Source organism: Puntigrus tetrazona, unplaced genomic scaffold (assembly GCF_018831695.1).
Source record: "Puntigrus tetrazona isolate hp1 unplaced genomic scaffold, ASM1883169v1 S000000671, whole genome shotgun sequence".
NCBI lineage: Eukaryota > Metazoa > Chordata > Actinopteri > Cypriniformes > Cyprinidae > Puntigrus > Puntigrus tetrazona.
In genome coordinates this window covers 109,131-130,806 of record NW_025048290.1, presented here as the reverse complement: position 1 = coordinate 130,806, position 21,676 = coordinate 109,131, and the positions used below count along the sequence as shown (strand labels likewise).

Below are 21,676 nucleotides of genomic sequence, written 5' to 3'. Positions count from 1 at the left end.
TCTGTGTTTGGCATTTTACATCTGTTGTCTTACACCTGTGATCCTCATTAACAAGGGTAATTCAGGAGGCCACCATATATTACTGTGAACCCCTGAATAGTGGTAAGCGGGAGTGCTGTCTATAGAGTGGTTCTGTGTGGACCTTAGACAGACTCGGCTGGTATTGATCAATAAAAGTCTGAATTTTTACTATCAAAACCTAATGCTCGGAGTCTTCTTTAATCCGGGGAATCCACAACAGTATGTGTATATGACAAATAAAATTTGAATTTGAATATTGCCTTTTTACAGGAATCTCACCTCAAGATGTGTGATCAGAACAGATTACATAAACCATGGATTGGTCAAGTTTTTCACTCAAATTTTAATAATAAATCTAGAGTTACTGCTATTGTAATACACAAACGCATAAAGTTTGTCCCAAACAGTGTAATCTCTGATCCTGGTGGGCGTTACGTATCAGGTACTCTATCTCAGAGCCCTGTTATATTAGTAAGCGTCTATGCCCCTAATTTTGATAACCCAGCCTTTATGACTACACTATATTCCCACTTTCCAAATTTAGATACTCACCACCTTATTTTGGGCGGGGATCTTAATTGCACAATAAGTCAGAATTTGGACTGTTCTCAGCCAAGGATATCAGCTCCTACTTCAATGTCTAGGACCTTTTCATCTGTAATGGATCAGTTGGGGTGTGTAGATCCCTGGCGATTTCTCAATCCAACTGCAAAAGAGTTTTCTTTATTTTCGAATGTCCATCATGTATATTCACGTATTGATTATTTTTTATAGATAAAGCATTTTTATCTTTAGTCAAATCTACAGAATATTCTGCAATAATTATCTCAAACCATGCTCCACACATTTTGGATCTCTCGTTCCCTCAAATTTCTTGTAAACATGCTGGAAACTGGAAGCTTATTGGCTGACAAGGAATTTTGTGAATATATTTCCAAGAATATAGATTTTTTTTAGACATCAACAAATCTGAGTCTGTGTCGCCATCACTGCTATGGGAAACATTCAAAGCATACATACAGGGAAGGATAATCTATTTTAATGCATATTGGACCAAATATCAGAAACAGCAAAACAGCAGAAATTAATTGATACAATTTTAGAGTTGGACAGATTAAATGCCAGGTCACCAAACGCGGCTTTAGAGACGGAGCGGCTGAAACTACAAACTGAATTTGACTTACTGACAACCAATAAGGCAGAACTTCTGCTAAATCGCAAAAGAGCAACATACTATGAACATGGAGAGAGAGCTAGCCGTCTCATGGCATCTCAGCTCTGACATCAGCGGGCTTCTCAATTAATCTCACAGGTTTATGACTCCTCAAATAATCTTATTAATGATCCAGTCAAAATAAATTCGGAGTTTGCTTCTTTTTATTCTAGGCTATACAAATCAGTAGCCTGCTCAGACAATAATGCTATTCATGATTTTCTCTCTCAATTAGATATTCTGAAATTAAGCTCAGAAGCAGCCAGTAGCCTGGACGCACCTCTTAGTTTGGAAGAGATAACTTCTTGCATCGCAACCATGAAAAACAACAAGGCCCCTGGCCCTAATGGCTTCCCAACTGAATTTTTCAAAAAGTTTTCTAATCAGCTATCCCCCATTCTATTAGAATTGTACAATCACTCTTTGGACCAAGGATTCTTATCACCATCCTTAAGCCAAGCTTTGATTTCATTAATATTAAAGAAGGACAAAGACCCTAAACTTTGTGGTAGTTACAGACCAATTAGCCTAATTAATAATGACGTTAAACTATTAGCTAAGGTTTTGGCCAAATGTTTAGAGTATCATCTTTCATCCATTATATCAGATGACCAAACTGGTTTTATAACGGGCCGCCAGTTATCGTCCAATATACGCCGGCTGCTGAATATAGTCCTTACTCCATCCAGGTCATCAAAGCCAGAAATGGTCATTTCACTGCATGCAGAGAAAGCTTTTGGAGTGGGATTACTTATTCACAGTCCTACAAAATTTAATAAATTCATATCATGGATCCGTTTATTGTACTCCAATCCCTCAGCATGTGTGAAAACAAACTCTGTAATGTCTACTTATTTTTTTCTATCTCGGGGTACTCTCACCTCTCCTCTTTGCTTTGGCTATTGAGCCTCTCTCTATAGCCTTGAAATCATCTTCAGTGTTTTCAGGTATTAATAGAGACTTTTACTGGTTTTCGTTATTTAGGGATTCAAATATCAAAATCTTTCAAATCTTTGCAAAAAGAAAATTTTTACTAAATTAATAGACCATATTAAAGCAGATCTTCAACAATGGAATAATCCTAAGCTTTTTCTGTTTCAGACGCTTCCTATTTTTCTCCCCAAATCCTTTTTTAAGTCACTTGATGCCATCATATCCTCATATATTTGGGCTGGTAAACCCCCACGAGTTTCGAAGTTAACACTTCAAAGAACCAAACAGGATGGGGGTCTTGCACTTCCAAATTTTCTTTTTTATTACTGGGCAGCTAATATTCAAAAAATATATCTTTGGTGTAATTCCCCAGATATCACTTGGTGTAGGATAGAAGCCAATTCCTGCGTATCATCCTCATTACCCACATTGGTTTTTGACCCCAATCTACGATGCCCCACTAAACTCACCACAAATCAATTTGTGCTCTCTTCACTAAAAATCTGGAAACAGTTCCGAAATCACTTCAAATTAAAAGCATTGTCCACTTTGGCACCTATCTGTTGTAATCATCTTTTTGTCCCTTCTAGTTTTGATTCTACTTTCACACAGCTAAGTGAAAAGTGTTTAATACAGTTCGGGGATCTGTTCTTTGATCACACATTTGGGTCATTTAACAATTTGCTGAGTAATTATAAAATCTCTAAATCAAACTTATTCCTTTATTTTCAATTACGTGATTTTGCCAAAAAACATTTGGATACTTTCCCCCAGCAGCCAAAGAATACTTTAATTGAAGAAATATTCTTGATACCAAAATTTCTGAACCGCATTTCCTCCATTTATGACCTGCTTCGGTCCTCACATCTTCCTCCTCTTTCTACACTCAAACAAACCTGGGAGATGGAGCTAGAACAGGAAATTGTCGAGGAGCTGTGGGACACTGTTTTAGCCAATATTAACTCTGTATGTATCTGTGCTCGCTTAAATCTCATTCAGTTTAAAGTTGTTCAAAGAATCCATTTCACTTCTTCTTCTTCTTCAAAGCAGAATTAAAAAAACTCTGTCTATCAGAAGATGATAGGTGCAATAGATGCTTGTTGTCCCCAGCAGACCATACATTTTACACTTGTCCTAGTCTGAATTCTTACTGGTCCTCTTTTTTTTGATACAATGTCAAAAGCTGTTAGTGTTTCTGTGATACCTTGTCCAATAACAGCAATTTTTGGAATATCTCCTGTTGATGGCTTATAAGAAGCACCATGCCGATATTATTGCCTTTGCCTCATTGATAGCCAAAAGACTTATACTGTTACACTGGAAATCCTCATGCCCCCCTCCCAACCTCTCTTGGTTAAGAGATTTGATGTCTTTCTTACATTTGGAAAAAATCAAGTACTCTATCAGTGACTCTGTCAATTCATTCTATAAAATGTGGAATCCTCTGCTTTCTTTTATTGAGACCATACCTGTGTTATAGATACAGAATTTATTATTTTTTTTTCCTTTTTCTTCTTCTTTTTCCTCTATTTTCTTTATAATAAGTTATAATAAGTTGAACTTAATTCACTTTTAAATGGAGCAGACACGATGTGTGGCAATCGTCCCTCAATTGCGGCAGCATTTTTCTACAAGTGCCGGAACTGACTGTTTTGATTGACGAATATGTCGCGGCATTGGCGATACTCGGGGCTCGAAGTGTCGGCATTTTATGTGGCCGTTTTTAATTTTTTATTATTTAAAATGGATAAATATTATTTTATTTACTGATGGCATGGTCTATTCAAAGTTGAAAGAGATATTTTTTGGCCTTGATGGTCTGTGAAGAAAAGATTTAGGTTACAATTAAAATGAATAAAGTTAAAGATATAGAATCTTGATATTTTTTTCAGTTTTTGTTTTTATTATTTTCTTAAACCTGTTCTGGTTTCAGTATTTAGTTGTGATATATGAGGATGGTTAATACAGTAGTTTACTGTATCTTAAAGATTATAAAAACATAAATAAATTAATTAAAAAAAATTGGTCTGGCCCTCGACAATGTTCTTTTTTTAATTTTGGCCCTCTGTGAATTTGAGTTTGACACCCCTGCTTTAAATGCTAAAACAGCTTGCCATATTAGTAAGCGTTGACTGGCCTGAAACTGCTGGCCTGAAACGGCTATGACGTGTGGTCTTGCGGTTATGCAGGGCTTGGTTAACTTCGCTAGTCGCTTAGCAACCTGTACACAAAGTAGTAGGAAACGTGTAAAGATAATCGGGTGCTTTGTATGGAAAATCACATATATCATAGAATAATGGTAAAGCAAACAATTCAAGTCTTTGCCCGTGTAAAACCGACGAAGAAACCCACCGCGGTAAGTGTTCTGCGTTTATATACTTCATTACTTCGAATACACAGTACATGTTATGTTTTCTTAATTATCTAAAGAGTTAATGCGATTTAAATGCACGTGTTTTCTAAGGGGGTTGCAGTCTAATGTGTAAAAATAATCTGTTCTAACGCTTATGACTATAACCTAAGTCTAAAGATAAACACAACATTAAAGATCTCAGATTATTAGCATTGTTTAATTTGTTTACATTATTATCATGTCTGTCATTTTCTTTGCAATGTTGATAGTGAGACTTGCATTCATCAATTAAATATTAATCATAAAAGAAGGTGATATACTTTTTACATTTTTGCAATAGCAATATTATATGTGCTAATGCTTCACACATCCCTTTATACAGGAGTACTATGTGCACTGTGAGGAGCAGGATGGTAGTTTGGAGTTTGTGGTTCCCAGAGACTTGGCAGATGGTGTTATCAACAATAAGAGGGAAAACTACAAATTCAGGTGATGTGGGAAAAAGGAGAGAAATGTGTTTAGTGCAAACGGGGATAAGATGTACACCAGTTCAGTGGTTAAATATACTGCTGAATCTTTAATATTGTGAGCATATTTTTCTCCTTGAGGTCGTGGACATCTTTTTCAGATACATTGCCAACTCTTACACATTTAGCTTTACTGTTTCAGCACAACACTACGGGATTTTTTTAATTTAAATTTTAAAATAAAATATTATTTGTTAATAGCAAACAGATTACAAAAGAGTTTTTTTTAATCTGTTAAGCCTTGTCCCATGCTATGCATGTCGGTTGTTTAACATTAACTAACATTAACAGTAACTAATATGCTATATGCCCTGTTATGTAGAAATAAGTTAGCATTAAGCATCCAAGTTACTTGTTTTGCAGTATTGCAGTAAAGATTTCACACTCATAAGTTGGCAGCTCTGCAGTTACATCATGTGTGCGATAAACATTTTCACTAATATTCTGTGTGATAAATGTAGAATTTTTTGCCGTGCAGCGATTTTCTTTTGTATGTAACAGAGAAGGAGGCAACTTAAATCAATGAAAATATTTGCAAGTTTACTCACACACACTGTACGTAATTTACATTGTCATTTGCACAATATGACATAGCTGCGCTTAAAATTGAACTGGAATTTAAGTGCTGGGCATCCGACCAGAGGAGAGTCTGGTTTCTCCCAAGGTCAATTTTTTCTTCATTCTCTCAGGGATTGGTTTTTGGTTCATTGCCCATGTCGCCTCTGGCTTGCTTAGTTGAGGACACTTTATTTCTAGCGATAATTGCCGATTTGATTACAGAGACTGTCTCTGCATTTAATAATAAAATAAAAGTGTTTAATCTTGTCATTATACCTTATACATATACTATCACTCTATTCTCTTATTTGATACTTTCCAGAGCTTTGATACAATTCAAATTGTTAAAAGCGCTATATAAATAAAAGTGATTTATAGACACACTTTAATTCCTGTTTATCAGTAAGGTGAAAACAAGAGCCGTTACAAATCTAAATATACTTGATTTAATTAAACAAAAAAAGTACCTGTTCCAAACTCACACTTCTTGCGTACCGCTCTTCCAACCAAGCCAGGGCTTGAACCGCACCTTGGTGCAGCATGGAGTAATGTAATGGATTGGGCTTTGTATGAGTACACCCTAAGTTTCTGTTATGGCTGTCCCACTTCTCTAACCTTAACATAGAAATTAACTGGGATGAAGTGAAGAGAAGAAGCACCAGCAATGAGAAAAGTAGTTTGTGAAACCATATACAGTAAGCAACAAATGTTTCAGAGTCAATTGAACTCATTTTATGATTGATAAACTTGACATATTTGACAGAACTGAATCAACACTGAGCTGTCTTTAACTGAACAATTATATTTTGCAGTTGCACTATGTGGAAAAAGGGATATATTCTAGTTTTACTAAATGCAAATAATGCTAAATTCTGTTTAAACTAAAATAGCAGCATAGATATGTTCACTTTTGAACTCTAGTACATTATAAAACAGTATGCAATAACATATTGAGTGTAAACTATCATATACATTTTCTTAGATGAATATTCTAATTCACTGAAACAAAAACCTACATCTAAGCACACGTGTCTTATTAAATACTTAGGGGATTTTTCTTTCCTTTTTTAAAATTATTTTTTTTTATTGAATTTTTTTAATGTATTTAATCAGGGACAGTGCACATTAAATAATACAGTCAATATGTAAAATGCACCACATTTAGCAAATGCTGGCTAATTTTCATCCATGGTCCCTTTTGCAGATTGATGTTTGATGAAAGATTGATGAAAAAAAAAAAAATATATATATATATATATATATATATATATATATATATATATATATATATATATATATACTATATATAATATTAACAGAATTATAGACTACCATATTCAAAACACCCTAAAAATGATCTGACGTTTAATGGGTCATTAACCATGTTTTCAGCTGGGAGTCTCATGTGTTGCTCTAAAAGCAAAAGATAATTGACCAGAGGTAGTTCTTCTTAATTGCATATTACAATCACCTCTAATGCCAGCATGTGTATGTTGTTTACTTGTTTGAGCCCAGGTTGTCATGCAATATTTATTACGTGGAATGATCATCGATTTCATGAATATAATGGCTACATCAGTGGTCAAACTATTTCTTATAAATCTAAAGTTTGCTAAATTTGATTTTGCTACGTTTACCAATTTCTTCACATTTTTAAAGAAAGTTGAGAATCCAACACGCAACATTATTTGCATACATTTGACACATTACATCTGGAGGACATACATTAGGTGAATAATTTACATAAATACTAAACAATAATGGGTCTAAAATAGAACTTTGCACACCTCCAATATTATAATCCAAAAAATCTGTCACATTAATGACCCGTACACGCTGTTTCCTATTTTCTTAATTTAGCGATTTGAACCATTTAACCGCCTCAGTCAAAAAAATTTAATTTAATAACTAAAAAAAAAATCTCATGATTTACAGTTTCAAATGCTTTCTTAAAATCCAGGAATACGGCACCAACTACTCCTTTATTTATCAAAGATTTCGTTTTTTTACATGAAGCAATTTGATGTTTCTGTAGAATATTTTGTTCTAAAACCAAATTGCATAGGATGAAAGGAAAAGGCACTATTATCGAGATACGTAATTATTTGCTCTGCTACTTGTTTTTATGCAACATAACTGGGGAATGCCAAAAGTTTTTTTACATTTGACATATGTCTATAATTACTCATTTTTGTATAGCTTCCAGATTTATGAACAGCAGTAATTGTGTTTTTAAATAATTATTTTTATTTTTTTAATTATTTAAATTCTTTAATTATTTTGTGTTTTTAAATAATAATCTAATCCATGTTTATTTTTAGCTGTAAGTGAACTTATTATTCTATCAACTTCTCTAATTGACACCTTCTTAAGAGTATACTTGGACAGGACACATTCCATCAATGCTCTGCATGGGATATCTAGACAAATAGGCGTAGTAAGAAAATTTTCTATCATAGTATGATTCTATAGTTCTATAATTCTCACTAATATAGAAATATAGTCACTTTTTTCCTTTTAAATTTCACAGATTTTCCAATATCAATTTAGTGTTTCCTTTTCCCTGCTGTATTATTGAAATATAAAAAAATTCTAGCTTCATTTATTACTTTAAATGAATATATTGAAGTTTAATCTGTGTTTTAGACGATGGTTATACTTGTAGGTTCTTTTACAAGCTGCTTCAAATCAAAATTACTAGTTATGTTTTGCAGTTAAGAAGCTTATATAATTTATCATAAAATAATTTTTTTGCTATCATTTTTATCCCTATAATTATAAATGACATTTGTGGTGAAAGAGAAAAATCTAAAATTATTATATGTGGGGTTTTTAGGTCCAATTTTCAGAATTTAGCATTAGGAAGTTCCCTATCAAAAGCTACTCTCGATGCTGCGCTGAATGCGCTAATGAGAACGTCTTTTGTTCGACCGGTTGTTGAAGCATGTGTGTCAAACACGCCAAAGTTTGGCTTATATAACCTTGGTCAGGTGACGTCACCTGATCATGAACACCTGGAGGTTATAAATAGATGTGACGCGGAAACATCCTCAGGTCTTTTGTCTTCAAGGACCGCATTGTGTGTGAGAGTGTGTGAGGAGGAAGAGAAAAAAAAAAAAAAAAAAAAAAATATATATATATATATATATATATATATATATATATATATATATATATATATATATATATATATATATAAAAAGAAAAAAAAAAATAATGGCAGCTCTCCGAGGACGATCGTCATACATTTTGTTTCGAGTGCTTGGGAGAAGAGCACGCGATCCTCGGGCTCGAGGGCGAGTGCGAGCACAGTGATCTGTTTTCTATCAAGGTGCTTCGCGCTCGCCTCGCCTTTTTTAAAGGAGGATCGAGTGGATCGCGTGCTGGTCCGGCTGAGCCGCGTGAGACAGACCAGCCCCTTTCTCTCGCCGGATCGTGAAGCCCTCGCGTCCGTTTCTCTATCGCGCCCCGGCGCTTCTTCTGAACGGACCGAGGAGACTTCATCTCTTGCTTCTGGGGAAGCAGAAAGTGCCACCACAGAGCGCTCCTCCCGCGACAATAAATCGTATGAGGAGCTACTCGAGGTGGTAACTCACGCAGTCCAAAGATTAAATCTAGACTGGCCCCACGAGTGAGAGAACCCCAAGCGCTCAAAACTAGACGACAGATTTCTGTCGGGTGGCCGGGGGAAGGGGCCTCAGCGACGGTCTCTCCCCTTCTTTGACGATCTCCACGAGGAATTGGTGCGCTCGTGGAGTAAGCCTTATTCGTCCCGTGTCTTCGACGTCGATTTATTCGACGGCCTGTGCCATCGGCCGTTCTATGGCTGCTATGGTGTCCACGGAGAGACATCTGTGGCTCAACCTCACGGGCATCAAGGACAAAGACCGCGCCATCCTCCTTGATGCCCCTGTCTCGCCTTCCAGCCTATTTGGTGACGCAGTTAATACCGTCGCCACTAGGTTTTGGGAGGCGAAACGTTATGAGGAAGCGTTTGTGAGGTTTCTTCCCCGCCGTGCTCAAGAGTCAGGACCGTCGGCCACCCGGTCCCGACCAGGTCTGGTTCCTTTGAGGCGTGAGGCACAGAAGGACAGTGTGGCGAGCCGAGCACCCCCTCGTAGAGACTGGGGTGCGGCTCGCCGCGCTTCACAGTCCGCCTCAAGGAGACCGGACCTGCGGAGCATAATCTCTGCGAAAAAGAAGCCCTGGTGCACTCAGGACCGTGGGGGTGCCTCCCCCCGGGGAGGGGCGCGAAAAATTCCAACAGAGAATAAAGGCTCCTTCCCGGCACCCTCAGGAAGCCATTGTTCAATCTCCGCTGCCACTGGTGTTTCGGGGAGCAACGGTTTCCAACGAAACGTTGGATGTTCGGTCGCCTCCTGCCACGTTTCAGGACGCCGAACATCTAACAACCCCCCAACAAAACGAAGTGTCAAAATTAGTGCCCCTTTCAGAGAAGCTGGCAGCGTGGAAGCTTCTGCCAAATATCTCCCCATGGGTCCAAAAGACCATAGAAAGAGGCTACAGGATTCAGTTCGCATATCGTCCTCCGCGTTTCAACGGCGTGATTTTCACTTCAGTGAAACTGGAACGGGCGCATTTGTTGATACAGGAGTTGCAAACTCTGCTGGACAAAGGGGCCATAGAACGTGTTCCTCTACCAGACAGACAGTCAGGCTATTACAGCCGGTATTTTCTCGTTCCCAAGAAAGATGGGGGGGCTGTGTCCAATTTTAGATCTTCGAGGATTGAGCCATCACCTCAGAACATACAAGTTCAAGATGTTAACAATATAAATGATTGTTTCTCAAATCCAACCGGGCGATTGGTTAGTGACAATCGATCTAAAGGACGCATATTTTCACATAGAAATAATGCCACAACACAGGAAGTTCCAGAGATTCGCTTTCGGGGGCGAAGCTTACCAGTATCGGGTTCTTCCTTTCGGCCTAGCATTGTCACCCCGCACATACACAAAATGCATGGATGCAGCTCTGGCTCCTTTACGACTCCAGGGCATCTGCATTCTAAATTACATAGACGACTGGCTGATTCTGGCTCAGTCTCAAGATCTTGCGCTTCGACATCAGGATGTCGTCCTAGCTCATCTCGGATCGTTGGGGTTGAGACTCAACGCCAAGAAAAGCGTTCTCTCCTCTGTTCAGAGGACAACATATTTGGGGGTCGTATGGGATTCGACCACGATGCAGGCACAGCTGTCTCCTGCACGCCTCGAATCCATTCTGAACACCCTAAAGAGCATCAAGCTAGGCCAGAAAGTCACTCTTCATCACTTTCAGAGAGTTCTAGGTCTCATGGCAGCTGCTTCCTCCTGCACATGAGATTGTTTCAGTTGTGGCTCAGAGCCAGGGGATTTCATCCAAGGGCCAATCCCCAGAGGCAAATAAGGGTTACGCGTCGAGGGCTTCGTACCCCATCTATGTGGTTCAGACCCCGGTTTCTGACTTTGGGTCCCACTCTAGGTCCGTGTTGTCGTCGCAAGATGCTAACGACAGACGCATCACTCACGGGTTGGGGAGCGGTCTTAGATGGCCGTCCAGCCCAAGGGATCTGGAGAGGTCATCTTCTCGAATGGCACATCAATTGCCTCGAAATGAAGGCTGTATTTCTGGCCCTGAAATACTTCCTCCAGCAGTTGAGAGGCTACCATGTCCTAGTGCGGGTGGACAACACGGCAGTAGTCTCTTACATAAATCGCCAGGGCGGACTGCGGTCGCGTCGCTTGAACGAGCTAGCGCAGCAGGTTCTGCTTTGGGCACAGGACAAGTTCCTGTCCATCTGGGTGATTTATATTCCCGGTCACATGAACAGGGGAGCAGACTTGCTGTCCAGACAAGCTGTGACACATGGGGAATGGAAACTCCACCCCGAAGTAGTCAGTCAAATCTGGGAAAGGTTTTACGAAGCGGAGGTGGACCTCTTTGCTTCACAGGAGACAGCACAATGTCCCTCTACTTCTCTCTGACTCATCCAGCTCCCTGGGTCTGGGCGCGATGGCCCATGTGTGGCCCAGAATGCGCTTTTATGCATTTCCTCCGATTGCTCTGCTCCCTGGAGTCCTAGCCAAGGTCCGTCAACAGGGGTCTCGCCTCTTACTCATAGCGCCCCGTTGGCCAACGAGAATATGGTTCTCAGATCTAATATCTCTCCTCGACGGCTCGCCGTGGGCGATTCCAGTGAGGAGGGACCTTCTCTCTCAGGCACAGGGGACAATATTTCATCCCCGTCCCGAGCTCTGGAATCTTCACGTCTGGCCCCTGAGAGGGACCAACTAAGTGATGCTGGCCTTTCAGCCAAAGTAATAGAGACTATTCTTAGCGCTAGGGCTCCCTCCACTAGAAGAACATATGCCATGAAATGGCGCATCTTCGAAAGTTGGTGTACAACACACCATGTAGACCCAGTTCACTGCCAGATTGTTTCAGTGCTAGAGTTTCTGCAAGAGAAAATGTCCTCAGGCACACGTCCTAATACTCTCAGAACTTACGTGGCCGCCATTTCGGCTTGCCATGCTCTGATTGAAGGGGCTTCCGTAGGGAAACACCCTCTAGTTGTTCGCTTCATTCGAGGAGCTAAGAGGTTGAGGCCGCCCACTAGGGCGACAGTTCCTTCATGGGATCTAGCTATAGTGCTTGAGGGCTTGGTGGACACCCCTTTCGAACCACTAGAGTCAGCGCCTGTCAGGTTTCTAACCCTAAAGATGGTTTTTCTAACAGCTATTACTTCTCTGAAGAGAATTGGGGATTTGCAGGCTCTGTCAGTCTCGCCATCCTGCCTAGATTTTGCCCCTGGGCTGGTAAAAGCTATTTTGCATCCTCACCCTAGTTATCTTCCGAAAGTTCCATTCTCGACTGTAAATCCGGTCATCCTTGAAGCCTTCTGCCCTCCGCCATTCATGACACCGGAGCAGGAGAAATTTCACTTACTGTGTCCAGTACGTGCTCTCCAGATCTACGTCCACCGCACTAGCCAGTGGCGTAAGTCAGAGCAGCTTTTAGATGCTATGGTGGCCGCAACCGGGGGGCGGCTGCCACTAGACAGACTATGTCACACTGGGTGAGAGATGCTATTGCCCTAGCCTATGAGGCGCGTGGTCAAACTTCGCCTCTAGGAGTTAGAGCTCATTCAACCAGAGGGGTTGCATCGTCGATGGCTTTAGCAAGAGGCGCGCCCTTGCAGCAAGTCTGTGATGCGGCAGGTTGGTCCTCTCCGCACACATTTGTTAGATTTTATAGTTTGGATGTCCATGCTACTCCGGGCTCGCATGTCCTTGAGTCGACATCCCAGAGTAATGTCTGAGACCTCTTCAGTGTTGCGCGCGCACACTACACACACAACGCCTGGGGTCCAGACACTCCTAGTGCGGCGTTGGTATTCTCGTTCCCATTAGCGCATTCAGCACAGCATCGAGAGTAGCTTTTGATAGGGAACGTCTCGGGTTACTTGACTGTAACCCTGTTCCTGAAAAAGCGGAACGAGATGCTGCGCCTCAATGCCGCACTGTGGGCGTGACTGGACGTCCTTTCAGACAAAAATTTGACCTGAGGATGTTTCCGCGTCTATTTATAACCTCCAGGTGTTCGTGATCAGGTGACGTCACCTGACCGAGGTTATATAAGCCAAACTTTGGCGTGTTTGACACACATGCTTCAACAACCGGTCGAACAAAAGACATTCTCATTAGCGCATTTAGCGCAGCATCTCGTTCCCGCTTTTTCAGGGAACAGGGTTACAGTCAAGTAACCCGAGACGTTACTCATCATCCAGCTTTTTATATCGACTATGCATTCTGTTAGATTCTCAATTTGGTGTGTAACACCAGGCTGCGCTGAAATATAGAGCTGAGTATCATCAGCATAGCAGTGAAAACTAACACCATGTCTCCTGATAATACCTCCCAGAGGTAAGATGTATAGGTTAAAAAGTAACGGTCCTTGCACTGAGCCTTGAGGAACTCCATATTTCACTTGTGAATGATATGATACCACCTCATTTAGTGCTACAAACTGATAGCGGTCAGATAGATATGATTTGATCCATGCTAAGGCGCTACTTCTAATGCCAACATAAGGATGCTGTTTGACAGCAATCTTTCTTTCGCCAACCATGTTTCCAGCATCTGTAAAACTGTGTTTTTCCATCTTAAAAATATATCTAAATTACGACCTATGCTTTCAACCTCTAATGCAGAAATATTAATTCATGCGTTTATGACCTCGAGGTTAGATTATTGCTTTATTGGGTGGTTTTTCTGCATGCTTGATAAACAAATTTCAGCTGGTCCAAATTGCAGCAGCTATAGTCCTTATTAGAACAAGGAAGTATGATCATATTAGCCCGGTTCTGTCAACACTGCACTGACTCCCTATTAAACATCGGATAGATTTTAAAATCTTATTAATTACCTATATAGCCCTAAATGGTTTAGCTCCTCAATACTTGAGCAAGCTCTTATCACATTATAGTCCTGCACATCCGCTGCATTCTCAAAACTCTGGCCATTTGATAATACCTAGAATATAAAAATCGACTGCGGGCAGCAGATCCTTTTCCTATCTAGCACCTAAACTCTGGAACAATCTCCCTAACTCTGTTCGGGAAGCAGACACACTCTGCCAGTTTAAATCTAGATTAAAGACAAATCTTTTTAATTTAGCCCACACATAACACACCAACACACTTTTATTATTCAAATCTGTTAAAGGATTTTTAGGCTGCATTACTTAGATCCGCTGTAACCGGGAACACTACTCCTAAAACACAATGTACTTGTGACATTGTAAAAAGAATGGCATCTATGCTAATATTAGTCTTGTTTCTTTCTTAATCTGTTTCGCAGTTTGTATCCAGACTAGATGGTGGATCAGCACACAGAGATTATGTTCATCAGAGACCAGAACACCTAGATGCGCTCTGTGGACTGATCACCAGATCCTGATTCACACACACACATTAAGACACACATTTACACTATCTGACACAGCTGTGTTTAAAACTGAACTGGAAGTTAAGTGCTGGGCATCCGGTCAGAGGAGAACTGGCCCCAACTGAGTCTGGTTTCTCCCAAGGTTTTTTTTTCTCCATTCTGTATGAATGGGGTTTTGGTTCCTTGCTGCTGTCGCCACTAGCTTGTTTTGTTGGGGACACTTAACTTCTAGTGATTATCGTCAAATTAAATTCAGAGACCGTCTCTGCATTTAATAACACACTCGTCATTATACATCCCTGTCATTGTATTCTTCTGCTTTATACTGTTCAGTGCTTTGATGCAACCTGTGTTGTTAAAAGCGCTATATAAATAAAAAATGATTGATTGATTGATTGATTAATTGATTATGTGTTGAGAATTAACTGCCTCCTGTGACGTGAGGCAGCTAACACACGGTCGCTTTAGCCAGTCTGTTTGCTTCCTGACCTGGGCACTAGTTGGTCAAGTTGGAGCTCTAAGACTATATGCCATATTTCTAGATAGAAGAGTGACACCACCCCAGGAGGGATGAAGACCATCTCTTTTCAACAGGTCAGGTCTGCCCCAGAAACTCCAAATCCAATTGTCTAAAAAATCTATTTTGTTCTGCATGACATCCAGCCATTGAGACCCAGCAGTCTGCTGTAAATCTCATCACCCTGGTTAGCAGGGAGATCATATTACCTTGTCCGACATCGTACTTGCAAATTCACACACCTCTTTAATATTATTTTTAGTGAAGTAGAATATCATTAGCGCCGACATGAATAACAATCTTACGGAATTAATTAGCATTGGCCAGCACTTTTAAATTTGACAACATGTCAAATGCTCTGGCTCCCGTAAACATTGGACTATGGTGGCTGCTGTCTCTATTTTCACATTCTGTACAATAGAATTGCCAATTACTAGAGCACTTTGATCAGGTTTCTCAGTGGTTGCGTCACTGAGTGGGGAGAACCTGATCAGTTTGATGTTCTGATTAGAACGGAAGAGCGGTGTTTTTGACCCGCGACTAATGCCCCTCACGGTCACCCAATTGCCCTGCTGCACATGCTTTAAAGCCAGAACTGAACAACATACATGATTCACTGTGCTAGTCGCATCCAAAGCAGTATCTACAGGCCTCGTATTACTGTCCTCAATTAACATTTGGATGCTTGTCTCTAATTCTAAAACCTTCTCTGTCAGCCTAGCTATTTCCCTGCATTTATCACACGTGAATACCTGATCACTGACAGAGAAAGATAAACTATACATGTGGCAAGCAGTGCAAGTCACGATGGAAGGAGAAGCCATTTACTCAACGTAAGTGATGGAACATTCACTTACCACTCTTGTTTGAAGAGCTTGTGAAAATGGTGCGAATGAGCGCAAGGCACAAATGAAAAGGAGCGGAAAAGAAGCCAATAATAGGTGCATAAACACGGGTGGGAATGAAAGTGATAAGCTGATTGGCTATCGAGTACTAACGCACGCTAAGTTTCAGATTAAAGCGAGAGAACTAACAGCAGTCGAATTAGTTAAATTAGTTTGATAGATAGTATCAGCGACATGTAGACAATTAAATTATATTTGATTGCTGGAGAACAGAAGGTGATAAATTGAAGAGCGAAGCTACACAGAGCTACAAACAAACGAACCTCTCAGCAGACAGGAGCCTCCAAGGGGGCATTCTCCAGGAAGCTCAGCTTGGCAGAGATAAACTTTGACATCAGCAACAGAGAGCTCCTAGCTATCAAACTGGTTCTAGAAAAGTGGAGGCATTGGCTGGAGGGTGCTGCACATCTCTTTGTGGTATGGACGAATCATAATGATATACCAATATACCATAACCTCTACTTCCTGAGGAGGCTGAGGAAAGCCCATCTCCCTCTACCCATCCTGACCCATGTTTTATAGAGGGACCATTGAGAACATCCTGTGCAGCTGCATCACTGCCTGGTTTGGGAATTGTACTGTATTGGATTGCAAGACCCTTCAGTGGATATTGAGGACAGCTGAAAAGGTCATTGGTGTCTCTTTGCCCTCTATCATGGACATTTACACCACATGCTGCGTCCGAAAAGCCCACAAGATAGCACATGACCCCACACACCCTTCAAACACATTATTCACCCCCTGCCATCTGGAAAGAGGTACTGGTGCATTCGAGCCCTCTCAACCAGACTGCTGAACAGTTTCTTCCCACAAGCCATCAAATTCCTCAATCCCACATGAATGGACTTTCTGTTCCATAGGCATTCTTTGCACTTCATATTTATAGTTGTTTGTATTTTGTGTTCTTGCACTGATTTTGTCTTTGCACTGTTTGTACTAGTTTGCTTATTACTTTATATAGCTAAGGCACTGTCTTAGCTCAGTATGTGACTTTTTTTGTCTTGTATAGTGTTGTGACTTTATGTAGCACCAGTTTCTGGAGAAAGGTTTCTGTACTGCACAGCTATATGTAGTTGAAATGACAATAAAAAGCCACTTGACTTGAGTTGAGATGCGAAGAGATTGAACCCAAGACAGGCTCAATGGGCTTTATTCTTAACTCATTTCACCTTCACTATCTCCTATTGTCCTGGACATAAGAATGTTAACGCTGATGTCTCACATTGATACTTAAACTGAAAGTCTAGAGAATCCAGAAAACATCCTTCCTGAAGAACTCTTTGTTAGCCCCATTCAGTGGGTTTCCCCTCCAGTCGCCTTTGAGCCAGCTCTTGAGAATCCACCGGGCTGCCTCCCAGATCGACAATTTGTACTCTGGTCACAGCGCACCACTCTCATCCATACTACTCACACCTTCTTGGTCACTGGCCACCCAGGGGTCAACACTTTCTTGTTGGTACAAGACCGCTTCTGCTGGCCAAGGATTGCGCCATGTTGAAAATCCTGCAACACTTACTAATTGGTAAACTGTGTCCCCTGGCCATGCCGAATTGCCCCTGCTCACACCTAGGAGTAGATTTCATCACAGCCCTGCCACTCTCTGAAGGTAATGCTTTTATCCTTAATTCTGACGTTTATTATCTCTCATAGGTTTACCCACTGCCCTGGAAACAGCTGCTATTTAAACAAGTGTTCCGGTTGTACAGACTCCCTGGAGACATTGTGTCGGACCAAGGACCCCAATTCATATCCATACTATGCAATGCCTTCTTCTCTCTCCTAGGTGTGACCAGCAGCCTCTCCTCTGGATATTATCCCTAATCTAACAGACAGAAGGAGAAGAAAATCCTGGAGGTGGGGAAATTCCTCTGTAACTTCTACCATGGTCACCAGAACTCTTGGAACCAGTTCTTCCAGAACTGAGTACTTCCAGAACTCCCATTGACAACCTAGGACTGGTCTCACTCCCTTTCAGTGTGTACTCGGTTTCCGGCCTCCCCTGTTCCTGTGGTCTGATGAACCGTCCGATGTCCTGGCGGTCAACTAAAATGTCTTCCTGTTTGTCGTAGCTAATGAGTGTAAATTAGAAAGTTATACACATATACCAAGTTTGGTGACTGTAGCTAAAACTAACCCCCCACTTTAGAGCAGCTCTTCCACACCCGTTTATAAGCTTTTTACAGTGTGTAACTATGAAAAATACTGAGATTTGTGTTGAGTTTCATGAAATGTTAAGCATGTTATCTGCCTCAAAAATGCAGCAAAGCAAATGTTAAAGTTTAACAAGTTGCCATGGCAACAGCTTTTACATTATCATTATCCGTTTGGCAGTTTTACATTGGCTGTGTTTTGACATTATTCTGATGAAGTTTGAATCAAATTGAATAAAAACTAAATGTTGCACACTTCCTGCTGCCAGTTGGTGGTGCTACAGGTTTGACTCCTAATAGTCGCATCTATGTGATCTGCATCATACAACAAACAAACCAATTAAGTTTGAGAAAAATCTGATAATGTATGTGAATGTTATTAGACACTTCCAGTTTAAAATTTTTCACCATAGTTTCATTGGGCAAACAGTTTAAATATCAAAAATCCCTTTCCCAATTTAGCAACCCCAATGTCTTGAGATCTTGGCTATGGTTTGGAAGGCATTTAGAGGAGCATAACTTATTCCACAGCATGCGCTTTTTAAACAACCCTGAATAGCACACTTCCTATCAGGTGGAGCCAAAAAGTTAGAGGCTTGCAGGTGTTTAGGACAATGAGATCTATATGTGTACCAAGCTTCATATGAATATGTGCAAGCATGTGCGAGCTATACAGCCAGTTTTTAAAAATCTTACTTGCAGGTTTTCAGTTTTTTTTCTATTGTTGTTCTGCATGATGTAGTTAAGGGTGGAATATGTGTAGTTCCTGAAGCATGTGCCTGCTCTTGTTAAGCTTTCCAAAAGAACCCAGCGTTACATGAATAGTGGATGTCTTTTGTTTTTCCAGGTTTCCAGTTTTTTTCTATGAACATTTTATAAACAAGGCATGGTTTCGACGCTGGGTTTTCACACTGTTTGATACTGAAAGACAGAGTCCCACGCCTCCAGGGACACTGCTGTTTTTGAATCGTAAAGCTGTATCTTTCTTTTATAAATATGATAAAACAAAAGACTTTTTGGAGATATAAAGGATACAGCACTACTCTATAAATACTCAAGATTAACATGAGATTGTGCGTATTATGCCAACTTTAAGCATACAAATATATGGCCAAATTTTAATATAAAAAAAAAAATTCCACTAAGCTAATTTTTCACTACAGGTTTCAGAGGGTTTTTGACCAAACAGCCAATCAAGAGGAAATCTTTCAGGCCATTGCAAAACCTGTTGCTGACAAGTAAGTTAATTTTCTTTTCTCTGTAAAGTGCTGCTTGAAAGGCATGATTGTGCAAGCATACAGTCTAGAAATACATGTCTTTACAAACTGAAAAAACTATAGATATGTGTACTATTAGAAAGTATTCTGGTTGACAGAAGTCATGAAACATGCTGTAGTTAATGCTGTGGTTCAGTACAATAACTAGTTCTTAACCATGTTCTGGGAACTTCCCAACACTGCACATTTTGGACACCTGCATTTATCCACATACAGTAAAAAAACCCAAAAAACCTTGGACCTCAGAAAAATGCTATGCTCTTAATAATGCTCTTAAAAATACAGCTTTACCATATTTACATGTACATGTAATCATTTACAAGACACTTTCATCCAATGCAACTTAAAATGAGGACAATGGAAGCCATCAAATTCAACAAAAGAGTGAAGAACAAAATAAACTTTACTTAGTTTTAGAAACTCCAAACAGCTCTTTGTCCGCTATGTGAAAAACCAAAAACTCTTTTTTCCTTCAGGGAAAGAGGGTTACACAAATGAGTTGTCATTTTGTTTGTTTTTTCTTACCTAATGTAAACCTTTTAATTTATAGAGTTAAATAATAATATTAATTAATTTTGCATTTAAATTTATAGGCTGCTCAGAAAGACACCCACTCCCTTGGCCCCCTTCAGAATTTCAATTTGATAATGAAATCTAATCAATCTCTCAAATTAAACTAACTGAATAGCCCTGGGATAGAGAGTGAACAACCAGTGCTTTGTTCATTTTCAAAACAACAACTGAGATGAGGTCCTTAAACAAAGCACCAAATCCAGAAAGCAAATTTTCAAATATGAGTCACCATACTTGGCCACACATTTCTTCACTCAAAAGATTAATATAGTGCCCTCTATTGGCTAACATGGGCACAACATTTAGTTGTGACAGAAACAATTTGAATTATTTAAACAATCATTCAAATTTGTATATTCATTATGGTGGTTGGCACCAAGCCAGCAGAGGGAGCCCTTACCTCCGGATGATCAGTGTTCCCTCCTCTGCTGCTACTTCCTGTTGTGGGACTATAAATACTGATTGTTGTTCCTAGTTAGCCTAGCCTTGTGTTTCCCGAGTCTTAGATTCTTTGGTTTTGACCCTGCCTGTCTTTTGATACTTTGATTGTTTTCTGCCTGACCCGACCTCTGCCTGTTTTTGGATTCTGTTTTTGCCTTGCCTTTTTTACTCCTGTTTGCTGTGTTTCGACGTCTGCCTGCTTTGACCATGCCTTTGTTCAATAAAAGCCTGCGTATGGATCCGCACACCTCAGACCCCTCAATTATGACAGAATACAACCTCACACCAGGATCCAGCAGCTTTTCAATTCGATGTTAAATCACTAGAAGTTAAGTGTCCCAACCAAGCAAGCCAGAGGCGACAGCAGCAAGGAAACAAAACCCCATGCATACAGAATGGAGAAAAAAAAACCTTGGGAGAAACCAGACTCAGTTGCGGTCAGTTCTCCTCTGACCGGACGCCCAGCACTTAACTTCCAGTTCAATTTTAAACGCAGCTGTGTCAGATAGTGTAAATTACTTAATGTGTGTGTGTGCATCAGGATCTGGTGATCTGTCCACGGGCGCATCTAGGTTTTCTGGTCTCTGATGAACATAATCTCTGTGTGCTGATCCACCATCTAGTCTGGATACAAACTGTGAAAACAGATTGAGAAAGAGACAGGACTAATATTAGCGTAGATGCCATTCTTTTTACGATGTCACAAGTACATCATATTTTAGGAGTAGTTTTCCCAGTTCCAGCAAATCTAAGTAATGCTGCCTAAAAATCCTTTAACGGATTTGAATAATAAAAGTGTGTTGGTGTGTAATGTGTAGGCCAAGTTAAAAAGATGTGTCTTTAATCTAGATTTAAACTGGCAGAGTGTGTCTGCTTCCCGAATAGAGTTAGGGAGATTGTTCCAGAGTTTAGGTGCTAGTTAGGAAAATGATCTGCCGCCCGCAGTTGATTTTGATATTCTAGGTCAGTGGTTTTCAACCTGTGGGCCGTGGCCTCCCAGTGGGCCGCAACGGTATTTCAGGGGGGGCCGCCAGTTATTATCAATAGAAATAATAATATTGCTAATGTACGTAAAAATGTGTAGTAATAATTAAATATCATAATTAATTAAATAACAAAAAATAATAATAAACTGTTACTATGCGTTCACTATTCCAGGTCGTTGATTGGTTTAAAAACAACCCGCCGATTTAGGCTATGTAACATATTTTTGCTGCATACATGCCAAAACAGATGTAAACATGGATAAATGGTTGACAAC

General features: G+C 40.2%; 1 protein-coding gene across 1 annotated transcript in view; it reads left to right on the top strand.

The window, feature by feature from the left end:
- Window positions 1-4,381: 4,381 nt before the first annotated feature.
- The window catches only part of LOC122334895 (kinesin-like protein KIF6), a 46,227-nt gene continuing 28,932 nt past the window's right edge, over window positions 4,382-21,676 (top strand). Inside the window, 3 exon segments of the mRNA XM_043232779.1 lie at window positions 4,382-4,523; window positions 4,903-5,009; window positions 19,288-19,362. Of these exon segments, the coding sequence (XP_043088714.1) occupies window positions 4,437-4,523; window positions 4,903-5,009; window positions 19,288-19,362 (269 nt within the window). The 5' untranslated portion in view covers window positions 4,382-4,436.